Genomic DNA, 12,447 nt, shown 5'->3' with positions numbered 1-12,447 from the left:
TTGAGGTGGGTGGGGAGTTGTCAAAGTTGGGGTGGGGAGGGTGAGGGTGTGTAGGTGGGTGGTGGAGAGAGGGGGCAAGTCCAAGGGGGTGGGGGGGGGGTGGGGTCTGGGATAGTAAGGGCAGGCTCCTGAGGCAGCAGAAAGCAGAAGCCACCAAAACGCAGCTGTCGCACACCACTGCTCTCTCTTGACAAAATCATTGCAGATGATAGACGTGAGGACCAACCGGAGGAGAGCACGGGGATAGTAGTAGAGGGGTGGGGTGGGGCGGGGGACTCACACATCAACAGCACTTATGCGACACTGTGCAGATATTTGCGGGAAATGTTTATAGAGTCTGACCAGTGCTGCGGAGTATGTGGTTGAATGGGGGGTTCCTGAGGAATTAGAGGTGCTAGCAAACAAATGACTCCATTTACCAGAATTATCTCTGTGACATAGCCTGGCCAGAGTATAGTAGAGTCACTTCAATACTCTAGACTCAATGAACACAAAAGGCAAATACGCCAAATAATTTAAACTATTATTTTTATGCTCCCCAAGTACAATACAAGCATGAAAATATAGGTACAATGTATAATAAAAGAAATAAATTATATGTACTTCACATAAAATCCAGTGCAAAACAATTGGAATTTCACATTTACCTTATGGTTGTCAAAACCAGTTTAAATAATAGTTTTAAAAATTATTACAAATTAAACAGAACATAAATTATTTTTAATCACCCTCTAAAATAGAGGTGCAAACAGTGGTAGATTTTAAGAATCTCTCAGAGAAAGCGCAGACTAGCAATGTAGCTTATATTATATTTCTAACATTGTGCTAAAACTGATTTAATTGAAACTTCATTGTCTTCTCAGTAACATGCCAATTGTAATCACAAATCTTCATTCATTTCCTGCTTAGAAATGTACCTTAAAGCTTCTAGAAATAGTAAATAGAAATAATATGAATGACGACGTCTACACATAAACTATAACGGTAACAAATGAAGAACAATCTCGCTGGAGACCAATTTCAGAGCGATTTTAAGAACGATAAGCTGACAGCAAATCAGAATCCATAAAATTTTAGCCATCACATTCATCTACACAAGGAGCTATTTTAGTTACTATTGGTCAGTGTGGACGCTTTCATTATTACAGTTACAGTTATTTTTACAGTTACAGTTATCTTTACAGTTATGGTTCCTGGTGTTAACGACCCTTTAGGGAAATAGAGACCACATAAAAAACAATAATCATATGATAAAAGTGCAATTGAATTTAAAGATACCAGTCCTTTTGCTTGCGTACGTCGATAACAATGAAGCCAAAGTGAAAAAGACCAATGAAGTGATCCTAAAGTTGATATTTTCTTCATGTGAACATCATTTGTAGCAGCATATCAAAATAAATGGCAAAACAAGGTAGATAAATACAAATAACAATATAACTAGCAAATAATGCCAAATTATGTATATCAAATGCATGGTGGTTCCATGAGGCAGCATAATTGCTTAGCTTGAGTGAGGTGAGATGATGTGAGGGTGGCTTCACGTTTATGACCAATCACTCCAGAAACCCCTACACCAACAAAAGCAAACTTCTTGAAAGCCAGAGTCCAGATTGAAGTAGCAGTAGTTTCCCTATTAAGCTACAAGAGCATTTAAGTGTAAATTCAATTCCAGACACTTAATACACAATCCAGTGTAGTTGATTACATCAGACAAATGGAGACATGTTTCTTAAGAAGACCAGTGCTACTTAATATCCAGATCTTTGTTTAAAGCATGAGCTTAGTAGAAGCACTTCAGGGCTAGGGAGAGGAGATCAGAGTTGACAGCAGCCTTGGCAGCTTAACTGAGCATCTTGTGACGGTCGAACACGGTCTTCCGCTGTTCCTGGACCTGCTTCTTCCAGCGCTGCTGGGCCCCCTCAACCCGCTCCAGAACAGTGCTCCCACGACCCTGGGCTGCCTCAGCCTGAGTCCGAATGTCCTAAGACGGGAAATTGAGAGGTGAGAGGACAGTTCTCTTCAGGTGATCAATATCGAACAGAACAATACACAGAACAGCCATCCAGCTGCATGAAACGACCCATTCAGATTTTGAATTCTTTGATTCCTATGCTGCCCTACAAGCCAAACCTATCTACAAAAAAATAAAACTGAAAAAAAACAGCTTTTCTGTTTGTCTGTCACACTGCATTTTAGCAAAAATGAAAACCTGTATATCTCCAGGAAATGTTACAGCAGATAAATGAGATTTTAATAGATTGATATGTTAATGTCACAAAAAATGCAGAAACTGCAGTTTGGCTTTGTAGGGCAGTATAGCAGTCAAAACATATTTACAATCTAGTAAATTATACACACAGACGCATACATACACTCCTACTGTACATACATACATTTTACCTACTGCTAGTGCTAATACACCAGTAGTATATGTGTGAGCTTATAGAAACCTGTACCTCTGCATCTTCCTCATTGTGGAGTGGCTGTATGTAAGGGTCATGCTTGCGGATGAGTGGGTCAACAAGCAACAGGAACAGCATATACAACAGCAGGGCACCCACCACGGACAGGTAGATTATTATGGTTATCTGTGGGGAGGAAATCGTCGTCATGATTTTGAACCACAATGGCAAAATCATATGTCATGTTGTATTATTCTTCATTTTGAATCAGCACAGTATAGAATGGATATGTGTGTGTGTGTGTGTGTGTGTGTGTGTTTTGTACCTTGATTGTGTTACTGCTGCGTTCCTCATACTTGCATTCACAAAGCAGACAATAAGCTTCCACATCATGTCCCGGAACAGGCATTGGATCCACAATGTGCAAGCAGTTACTAAGAAATGTAGACAGAACATATTAACTTCCCTTAGTTACTAATGCCACCATTATCAATTCACTCCTTTATATAATATTGTCCCATTGCTTTCTATGTGAAACATTAAAATCTTTGTAAACAGCCTACTCACCAGTCTTTCTGCGACACGTTCCTATTGTAGATGTGTCCACTGATGTTTCTGTATGGCGGACAGATGCACTTGCATCGTATATCTTCAAAACTCTGAAAATAAAGCCATATGGTCAGAGCAACATACAACTCCACTGACATTTGACAAATAAATAATTTGATGTCTCGTTTACCCTGGTGGCATGAACGATGGAGATTGCTTCAAAGGACAACAGAGTCAAAGCAACAATCAGTGGAGCCCTCAGGGGCAGTACTTTGTCAAGTGACATGTCCAGCTTTTGTTCCCTTCAGATCTGGGTAAACAAATTTTTTTTTTTTACATTATAAGTACATGAGACCATATTAAAATGGTGGTGTTATAAGGCTAGCAAGCTAAACCTTGTTGCCTTCCTAAATTCACGTTAGCTCTTCTTGCAACATACTGCCTGAACCTGAACATACTGCATTGCACTGCGTTTCGTGAAAGATCAGGAACATGAGACATGTAATGTTAACCAACACAACATGACGTTGATTGCATAGTAGCACTACATGTTAAGAAGCAGCACTGAATGGCATATAACAAACGTGTGCATTAGAACTGGCTGCAACTCTTTGAAAATTAACTGTTTCTTGTTTAACGTTAACTTGTTAGCTAGCTAGCAATCTGCGTCAGTTAATGTTGGAGTAACTTACAGCTATCTAGCTAACGTTAAACAGCTACCTCAGCCACATATATGATTTAGATTATTCCGCTTATTCTTGTTTCGCGTGTTTGCTTACTTTGATGACTGAAGAGGTTATGCGGTCCTCACCTTATTTAAAAATGGTTGACAGTCTAAAATGTGCAGCTAGCTATTTGAGCTAGCTGGTAAATAAACCTAGATAGAATGAGTCGCCTGCACCCCTCCGTCCAGTTTAAGCGGCACACTGCCACCTGGTGAATTGGAGCACATCTCCCCCCCCATCAGAATCAGTAATGTAGCCTATCATCTGTGGTCAGTAGCATACCTTTCCATGGCGGTCTGGATGTATGGATATACAGACAATATGGGTTAATATGTAGAATTGCTTTCAGTTTACCTACGGTCGAAATCTTTCCAGTTTTGACCATACCTGGGGTTTTCGACCTGTGCTGTCTCATTCATGTGTCTGCATAGTTCCCTGTGTCGGGTTTAGTTCTCTGTATGATTACTTCCACATCCACTTTCACAAAACATAAATAACACTCCTGTGGTAGATTGTCTGGATTGAAAATGGGATCTTGTCTGTTATCAGCTATGATTCTATGTATGTTGATAACCTGAAGTTGACAGCAAAAATAATTGATTACAGTAGGCTAATACATGCTCTAATTCGAAAAATACACAGACTGGAAGGACTGTAGCCTATCTACTATTGAGAAGAAGAAGAAAAGAGAATAATGCCGCAAGTATCAGATTTAATCCTGTTGTCTATTCATGTAAGACTTACAGAGGACTCCAGCAGGGGGTGTTTGTGAAACTTACTTCAAGATTTCAAGATCTCAAGTGTGTTCTGCAACAGGGTGTGGGTGACAGCCCTAGAAGGGCCACACGTCCGGGAGTGAGGCGAGGGAGTGCGTGAATGAGAGCGTGAAAATATAGCACCAAAAAAAAAAAACTGAATAAGAGGAAAGAAGTTATGTCTCTGCAGCCATGGACTTGCGCTCAGAGTTACTTAAGTCCATTTGGTATGCTTTTACAGCTCTGGATATAGAGAAGAGTGGAAAAGTGTCGAAGTCCCAGCTAAAGGTGAGTGGTCCACGTCAAAGTATATCAGGCTTCGTTTTCAGCTTTAATCATTTCTTCATTTTCACACACTTCTGTCTTTCAACTGAAGTTCCTTATTTGTACATCCTATTTGTTCAGGAGACAGAGACAGAAAACTATACATTTGAATTATAAATCATGAATGTGACTTGTACAATGATCTAGTCTCCTTTTAAAACATAACAGTCAGTAATGTATGATTATTTGCTGAGTTGTCAACTTTCTAGTTCTAATGCTTTGTCTAAAGAAATGACTCCCAAAATACAGAGCACACTATATTTTACAGTTCTTGAAATTGTTAAATCTTGAATCTTGACAATTATTGAAACATTACTGTACATTTTCAATAATTGTCTGTTTCTCTGGATATCAGTTTGTCCTGTAGTAGTACATCTCAGCCTTGTGTCAAAATGAGCAATTTGCGTATCAGTTTACCTGAACATTTTGGCTACTTTGTCTAGTCTGAGCCCGCCACCAGTTTTTTTGCATAATGGCCCCAGAGACTTGATCTGGTACTATGCATGACATAAGAGTATAGGCAGGGCTTCTTTGAATACCAGGCAGGTGTTTAGCTGGAAGAGGCCAAACCGGATGTGTTTTTTAATGCATGTTGTGTGGTTCAGATACATGTAGGCTATGTCACACATTAGGTCCTCCATAGGTTTATGGTGCATGCACTTGTAGATGTTCATTCTCAGTTGCTTTTGGTTCTTGGGAAAGAAGTTGAACATCAGTGACTCATTGTTGAATGCTAAGAATGAGTCAGATGAGTAGGCCATTTCTTTTCCGAGAGATCATTGACATAAATTGTGGCAGCCATGGCCTACTGGTAAGGGCTATGGGCTAAGGGCTTGTAACCGAAGGGTTGCCGGTTTGATCCCCGACCAGTAGGAAAAATGTGGGTGGGGGAAGTGGTTGAGCACTGCTCTCCCATGCCCACATCCACGGCTGATGTGCGCTTGAGCAAGGCACCTAAACCCTCACTGTTCCCGAGCGCCGCTGTAGCAGGCAGCTCACTGCTCCGGGTTCATTGTTAGTGTGTGCTTCACCTCACTGTGTGTTCACTGCGTGCTGTGTGTGTTTCATTAATTCACGGATTGGGATAAAAGCAGAGACCACATTTCCCTCATGGGATCAAAAGAGTATATACTTATACGTATACTATAAAGTAAAACCTGCATTTATGTCATTGAATTAAACTTCAAAAAGCATCTGTTCTCATAGCCAGGGCTCAACATTAACTTTTAAAAGTGGTTAAAAGTGCTTGCCAGCTTGGCAGCCGCATCATGAGGTTTTGATTGCCAAAGCCAACCAAATCTGGCTTATGTATAAAGGGCTGGCATTCACTCAGATCTGTTTTGGTTTCAGGTCCTTTCCCATAACCTATGCACTGTCCTGAGTATACCTCATGACCCCGTTGCACTGGACGAACACTTCAGAGATGACGACGACGGACCTGTGTCCAACCAAGGCTACATGCCCTATCTCAACAAGTATATCCTCGACAAGGTAGGGCACGGTAACCAGGGGATTACTGATTACAAAAATGACCTCTCTATTAAAGGAGAATTCCGTTGTTTTATTTTGCGATTTTTCACATTTTTCACATGCTACATTCTGGGGGCATGATTTTGTGTCCCCAGAGTGTAGCACTGTAACTGTCTGGCTGCTCTAGCTGGTGCTCGAGTTAGGTAACATTTTTCATATTGACTGGGTGACCTCGAGAAACAGAGATCAATGTGAAAAATCTCTGGAATTTTCCTTTAATGTAGTAGAACTCTATCTAGCACTAATCACTCTGGAACTGCATACATTATTTGGGGCACATTCACATCAACAAGCAAAGAGTTGCCCGAAGTATACCAGCTCCATTACTTTTTCACTTAAGGAAACATGTGAGAGAGTGACAAAGATGTTCAGTTCAGCTGGAGAAGTTCTACCAAAATGGCCTTGTGGTTTAGATTTAACTCCAGAAAATATGTAGTGTTTTTTTTTTAACTCATCTTTTACCATGTACCTTCATGCATGGCTGGAAAAAATCTACTATGACTCATCAGTCTAAGTTTATATCTTAACCCCGGCTATCAGTGACATGCTTTCCATGAGTCTTCCAGCAGCACCACCACACCATCCACATACGAGACCCATGCTTTCCATACGTCCTCCAGCAGTACCACAACACCATCCATATATGAGATGCTTCTCACTTGCCACTGCAGCAGATAGAATTCAATAGCAATCCAGTCATAGGTTCGACTCAGAGCTGGTTTGTCCTCACCTATGTGTCCCCCAGGTAGTACCAGGGAGTTTTGTCAAGGAGGATGTGGACAACCTCTGTTGGACGCTGACTGCCAAGAAGAACTATCACCAGGGTGGCGTGAAAATTCTGCCGAAAGATGATGCTTTCCGTCTCTGGTGCCTGTTCAACTTTCTGTCGGAGGACAAGTACCCTCTGGTCATGGTACCAGATGAGGTAAAAAAGACGTTTTCTGTGGTCTGTTACATGATCCACTGGTCAGGCAGGCGCCTCTCAGATAGGAAGAGAGTTCAGTTGAGGGTTTACAGACAGAACTGAAACTCAGAATCTAAACTGAAATTCAACCTCTTTTCAAGGTGTTTTAGCAAACACGTCTTTACAGTAAAGTCACCCTTGAGTCCCTGAATCTGGATTCCCCTAAATTACTTTGGGCAATGTGTTTCTCAAAATGATAGTCTCTGGCTCTAAGAGATGTCTCTGGTTAACAGCTTAGATGATGCTGTGAGTGTGTAACACATTGTGGCACCTGAGGCGCCTGCGGTAATTCCAGCTGAATCATAATACGACAAGACTTGCTTTCATTGACCAAATATGATCAAAACATCATAATGATACAAAACAATACAATGTACAGATATGCAAATTAAGCAGTTTTATTTATTAGAATTTTGTTTGTATGATTGCTTTGTTTGTTGTAAAGTTTGAACATTACATCTATCATTTTAGTGCTTTGGTATTTGTGTAGGACTTTTCAGTATGTTAGTGTAAATGTACTTTTACGCACAACAAATAGCTAGAAGTGTTCAACCCAGAACACAATGTTCTTTCAGGTTCTGCTAAGATTTCATCTTTTTTTTGTTGTTGCTCTTTCTTGGCGTCTTGCTGGCTGATGGGTTTCTTGCAGCATGGTTGATGATTTCCTGTGTTTTGCACAACCTGTGTTGGCAGTGGCAGTTTCAGTTGGGTGTGAAGATAGGCTATTTTTAGTATACATATTCCAATTGTAATTGACATACTATCTCAGCCACGTATAGCATTCTAAATTGTTGTTCATTGCTTGGTGAAGATGGAATGACTACTAAGCGGTAGGAAACTTGAGGGAAAAGATTTTAGAACAGAATGATGTTCATTTTTTTGCTCCTTAACAGCCAAGAAGCACAGCACAGCTTGGATATTTCACATGTTTAATGTCAACTGCACTGCTCTTCTTGCGTGCTGCTACTCTGTAGTATATTGATGAGAGAAAACCTTTTATAAGCACTGTACAAATGGGGAACATTTAGCATATTACCTAGGAAGAAGCTTAAGCTATATGTTTTGGGGTCATGAATCTGATTGTGATAAGTTATTATTTGTTCCTCTTGTAGATTTATGAGCTATATTTCATAGAATCTTTTAAATGATGTGGATAAAAATAATCAAACTAATGTACTTTCCAAAGGTCGAGTACTTGCTCAAGAAGATTTGCATGGCAATGAGTATGGAGCTCAACTGTGTGGAACTGGAGGATTTCTTATCCCAGGAGTCAGTGGTCCAAAATGGATTCACCGTGTGGGCATTTCTGGAAATGATGAATTCTGGAAAGTTGACCAGGGGCATCACTAAGGAAACAGTCACCATGGCAGTAGAGGAAGTTTACAGAGAAATAGTTGGAGATGTTCTTAAAGAGGTAGCATGGAGAACACACATGAACATTACATTCTTTCAATCATTTTCACACTTGTGTCAATACCATGTCCGCCACTCTCCACATTTTCACCATATGTGTAAATTGTGTATCATTTTGCATTGCTTTCATACAAAATGCTATCAATCACCTGTCCAAAATTCATGACCACTTCTCCTAGTCCATGTTCACCACCATCAAAACTGTTGCAGATATTTACATACTCAAAGCTCAGCTCAAAACACTTAATTTTATTTTTTTTAAAAATCACTAGAGATAAAGCTGGGCTATATTTGGAAACACAAATTAAGTTGTCATTTGAAAGGCTTGAAAGGCTTTTTTACACTATTACAGCTGAATACTGTCAAACTGACCAATGCAGTGCAAACAATGCAATAACAGTCAATCGACATTGTAAAGGTCAGGAAATCAGTGCATCATTTTGTCCAAACTTTTAAAAGGCATTGTTGGCCCGGATTCAAATCCAGGTCAGCTGCTTGCATGACCGCAGAGCTAAACATCAACATATACTGTACCACACAAAATAGCACTCGCAATACTGACACACAAACTTCATTCGCAAACAGACACAGTAATAGATAAATAAATAGATAAATAAATATCAAAAAAAACTTTTGACAGTTTTTGACAGCTGCTTGCCTTGAGATATTTGTGGGAATGGTGCACAAATATACAAAATATGTCTTTCTTACGATGGGGATGTTATGGTATGTGAGCTAAAATTAACACCAAATTTAGAGGACACAATATGGATCGCAGATTAAGGCTATAGCATATATCTAATAGTCTTGTGTGTTGTTGTTTCACTTACTGGGAGTGAAAAGTGTCTGCACACCTTTTGTTGTACAGAGAATTCACTGAAAGAGAGAGCTACCATGAAGCAAATAGCAGAATGTTGTATTTATCATATTTATTTAGTATCACAATATGTGACTTCAAATACTTTTCGCCATACTGGGTTTTTTATCTCATCTTTTTGCAGTGCAACTCTGAACAAGGCAAAGATAAAGGATATGCATATAATATGTGTTTTTGCAATGCTTAAAATTGTTTGTGTTTTTTTGGTTAATTGCACACTGACTGACAAAGTAGTTTTATGGCAGATAGCAGTTACAGTTATGGCAGTATGAGTTTGGGTGAAGTATAAAGAGTTTTGGTGGCTGTAGTGCATTTTGCACCAAAGATTAACTGATGGCTCAGGCGTGTGTTTGTAAAGCTCACAGTAGGAAGAGTTTTGAAAAAGTAGGCATGGTGTTGAAACAAGTATGAAAATGATTGAAAAAAAAACTGCAATCTGCCCAATATTACTGCTTCTTCATGTTCTCTGAGCTAATGTGTATTTAAATGCATTGATCGAATCAAGGGATACCTGTGGAAGAAAAGCCAGTTGAGGAGGAACTGGAAAGAACGGTGGTTCACTCTGAAACCCAACAGCCTTTCATATTACACCAACGAGGACCGCAAAGACTGCAAGGGCAGCATCACGCTGGACACAAACTGCTGCGTGGAGGTGGGCAGCCTCTGTGCTAACCGCTGTATGCTTATGGTTATGGTTTATGGAATTTTGCAGAAGCTTTTATCCGAAGCAACTTACAGCATTACTAGTAAAAGACATTGAGAAGACACTCTCCTGACATTCTCAAAGGCAACATAACAATAAGGGAACATAGAGAAGTATAGAGAGTATACTTAACCTATAGATCACACACACACACACACACACACACACACACACACACACACACACACACACACACTACCGTTCAGAGGTTTGGGGTCAATTTCATGTTAGAAACAATGATTTTTATTTGAAATAATAATTTTGTCCTTTAAACTTTGCTTTCGTCAAATAATTCTCCATATGCAGCAATAACAGCTTTGCAGACATTTTGGCATTCTAGCTGTCAATTTGTTGAGTTAATCTGAAGAAATTCCACCCCACGCTTCCTGAAGCACCTCCCACAATTGGATTGGCTTGATGAGCACTTCTTATGTACCATACGGTCAAGCTGCTCCCAACAGCGCAATGGGGTTGAGATTTGGTGACTGTACTGGCCACTCCATTACAGACAGAATACCAGCTGACTGCTTCTTCCCTAAATAGTTCTTTTGGCGGTGTGCTTTGGGTCATTGTCCTGTTGTAGGAGGAAATTGGCTCCAATCAAGCAGAGCTAGCCTTCCTTATTCAAAACCCCCTTTACCTTGTACAAATCTCCCACTTTACCAGCACCAAAGCAGCCCCAGACCACCATGCTTGGCAGATGGGGTCAGGCACTCCTCCAGCATCTTTTCACTTGTGTGATGATCTTTTGTGTAATCACCTCAAACTTAGATTTGTCTGTCCATAACACTTTTTTCCAATCTTCCTCTGTCCATTGTGTCCAATGTCTGTTCTTTTGCCTATATTCATCCGTGTCTTTTATTGGCTAGTCTCAGATATGGCTTTTTCTTTGCCACTCTGCCTAGAAGGCCAGCATCCCAGAGTTGCCTTTTCACTGTAGACGTTGAGTCTGGCGTGTTGCGGGTACCATTTAATGAAGCTGCCAGTTGAGGACCTGTGAGGCGTCTATTTACCAAACTAGAGACTTTAATGTACTTGTTCTCTTGCTTAGTTGTGCACTGGGGCCTCCCACTTCTTTTTCTATTCTGGGGGTCGTTTCTAGAAAAGTTAGCAACGAAGTTGCTCAACCACCATGGTACGACGCAACTTGCGACCAAACAACGACACTGTTACACCTGTTTCCAGAAAGCATCGTACCTGTGTCGCAATTCGCTACCTCCGACGTTCGAACACCATCGTTCCAACAACGTTGTTGATGATGCAGCGATACAGATCATTGGTGGAAACAGTGGCAACGTGTAATACCCCACCCCCTAGAAATGTTCTGTCACGGCCTATGTCGACATGTTTCTAATCTAAACCGAGTGATTAATGCTGGTATTGTCATTGCCATCAGCCAAAACCTAAACCTATTGCAAGCATATAAAACAGTTAACTTAAGCAGACCAATATGAGTCATTATTTATGTTAAATATCTACGAGTTGGAAAAATATATAGCCTGGACAAATATCTGGGTATCCCATAGGTTATCAACTGTTTCGTGGCTTAACGGCAGCGCGTTGGTGCACTGCGCGCTCGGCCGGAGTTCGCATCCTATCTCTTCTTTTCATCTCTGAGTAAGAGTAGGCCTACGAGACACAACAATAGGTTTTGACCATACATATTTATGTATATAGTTACTCTCTCGACCATAGACCATAGGTAGGCAATACATCAGTCAAAAACAATTGAATCTACGTGTCACACTAGTTCACCTGCAGGTAGCGAGAAGCAAGGACAATCTCACATCATAAGAAAATTGAACCTACAACGTTGGGATAACAAGTCTTCTGCTCTAGCCACTACACCATTTATCACTGCTGTTGTAAGAGTCTGTGAAGATTATAATACTAAAAGCAAGGCAATACTCGAATTAACATAAATAGCAAGAATGAGCCAAGTAGGGGAGTCAGTGTCTTAATCAAAATTAAGCTACAGGATAGATCAATCATTGAGTCACGAGATAAACATCCACTTCGCAAATTTTGGTTAGGCGGTTGTGATTTTTGGTTAGGCGCTCCGGACACCAACAGGAACTACCAAGGAACGACACAAGTGCGACTGCCTAGGGGCAGTAGTTCAAACGACCAAACTTTGCGTCCTTTTTTGCGATTGAGAGTTCGAACTACCTTTTCTAGAAACACCAAATCCAAGAACGATGGAGC

General features: G+C 40.5%; 2 protein-coding genes across 3 annotated transcripts in view; one reads left to right on the top strand and one right to left on the bottom strand.

Moving 5' to 3' along the window:
- Window positions 1–431: 431 nt before the first annotated feature.
- Window positions 432–3,846, bottom strand: tmem9 (transmembrane protein 9). Of its 2 annotated transcripts, none has more exons than XM_076276791.1 (6): window positions 3,763–3,846; window positions 3,142–3,261; window positions 2,970–3,061; window positions 2,728–2,836; window positions 2,457–2,588; window positions 432–1,981 (listed from the first exon to the last, which is right to left on the bottom strand). In XM_076276791.1, the coding sequence occupies exons 2-6, from the start codon at window positions 3,235–3,237 to the stop codon at window positions 1,841–1,843; spliced, it is 570 nt and encodes a 189-aa protein (XP_076132906.1). In that variant the 5' UTR covers window positions 3,238–3,261; window positions 3,763–3,846; the 3' UTR covers window positions 432–1,840. The 2 variants fall into 2 exon arrangements, with proteins under 2 accessions (XP_076132906.1, XP_076132905.1); XM_076276790.1 differs by having other exon boundaries at window positions 433–1,981; window positions 3,731–3,840.
- A 634-nt stretch (window positions 3,847–4,480) lies between these two features.
- Window positions 4,481–12,447, top strand: part of def6a (DEF6 guanine nucleotide exchange factor a) — a 17,295-nt gene continuing 9,328 nt past the window's right edge. Inside the window, exons 1-5 of the mRNA XM_076275480.1 lie at window positions 4,481–4,719; window positions 6,106–6,246; window positions 7,031–7,210; window positions 8,436–8,663; window positions 10,045–10,191. Of these exons, the coding sequence (XP_076131595.1) occupies window positions 4,624–4,719; window positions 6,106–6,246; window positions 7,031–7,210; window positions 8,436–8,663; window positions 10,045–10,191 (792 nt within the window). The 5' untranslated portion in view covers window positions 4,481–4,623. The remainder of the gene's footprint in view (window positions 4,720–6,105; window positions 6,247–7,030; window positions 7,211–8,435; window positions 8,664–10,044; window positions 10,192–12,447) is intronic.

Source organism: Alosa pseudoharengus, unplaced genomic scaffold (assembly GCF_046254945.1).
Source record: "Alosa pseudoharengus isolate Yale_2024_CS ecotype anadromous, Long Island Sound unplaced genomic scaffold, YU_APseudo_1.1 YU_APseudo_1.1_scf_9, whole genome shotgun sequence".
NCBI lineage: Eukaryota > Metazoa > Chordata > Actinopteri > Clupeiformes > Clupeidae > Alosa > Alosa pseudoharengus.
The sequence above is the reverse complement of the archived record's forward strand: the minus strand, read 5'-3'. Positions and strand labels throughout refer to the sequence as shown.

Bases quoted from the DNA above. Each gene is read 5' to 3' on its own strand.
- tmem9 (XM_076276791.1), bottom strand. From the start codon at position 3,237: ATGTCACTTGACAAAGTACTGCCCCTGAGGGCTCCACTGATTGTTGCT. The intron at 2,837-2,969 runs GTGAGTAGGCTG...TACATTTCTTAG, and splicing joins AACGTGTCGCAGAAAGACTG to TAACTGCTTGCACATTGTGG. The intron at 2,589-2,727 runs GTACAAAACACA...TCCTCCCCACAG, and splicing joins GCAGCAGTAACACAATCAAG to ATAACCATAATAATCTACCT.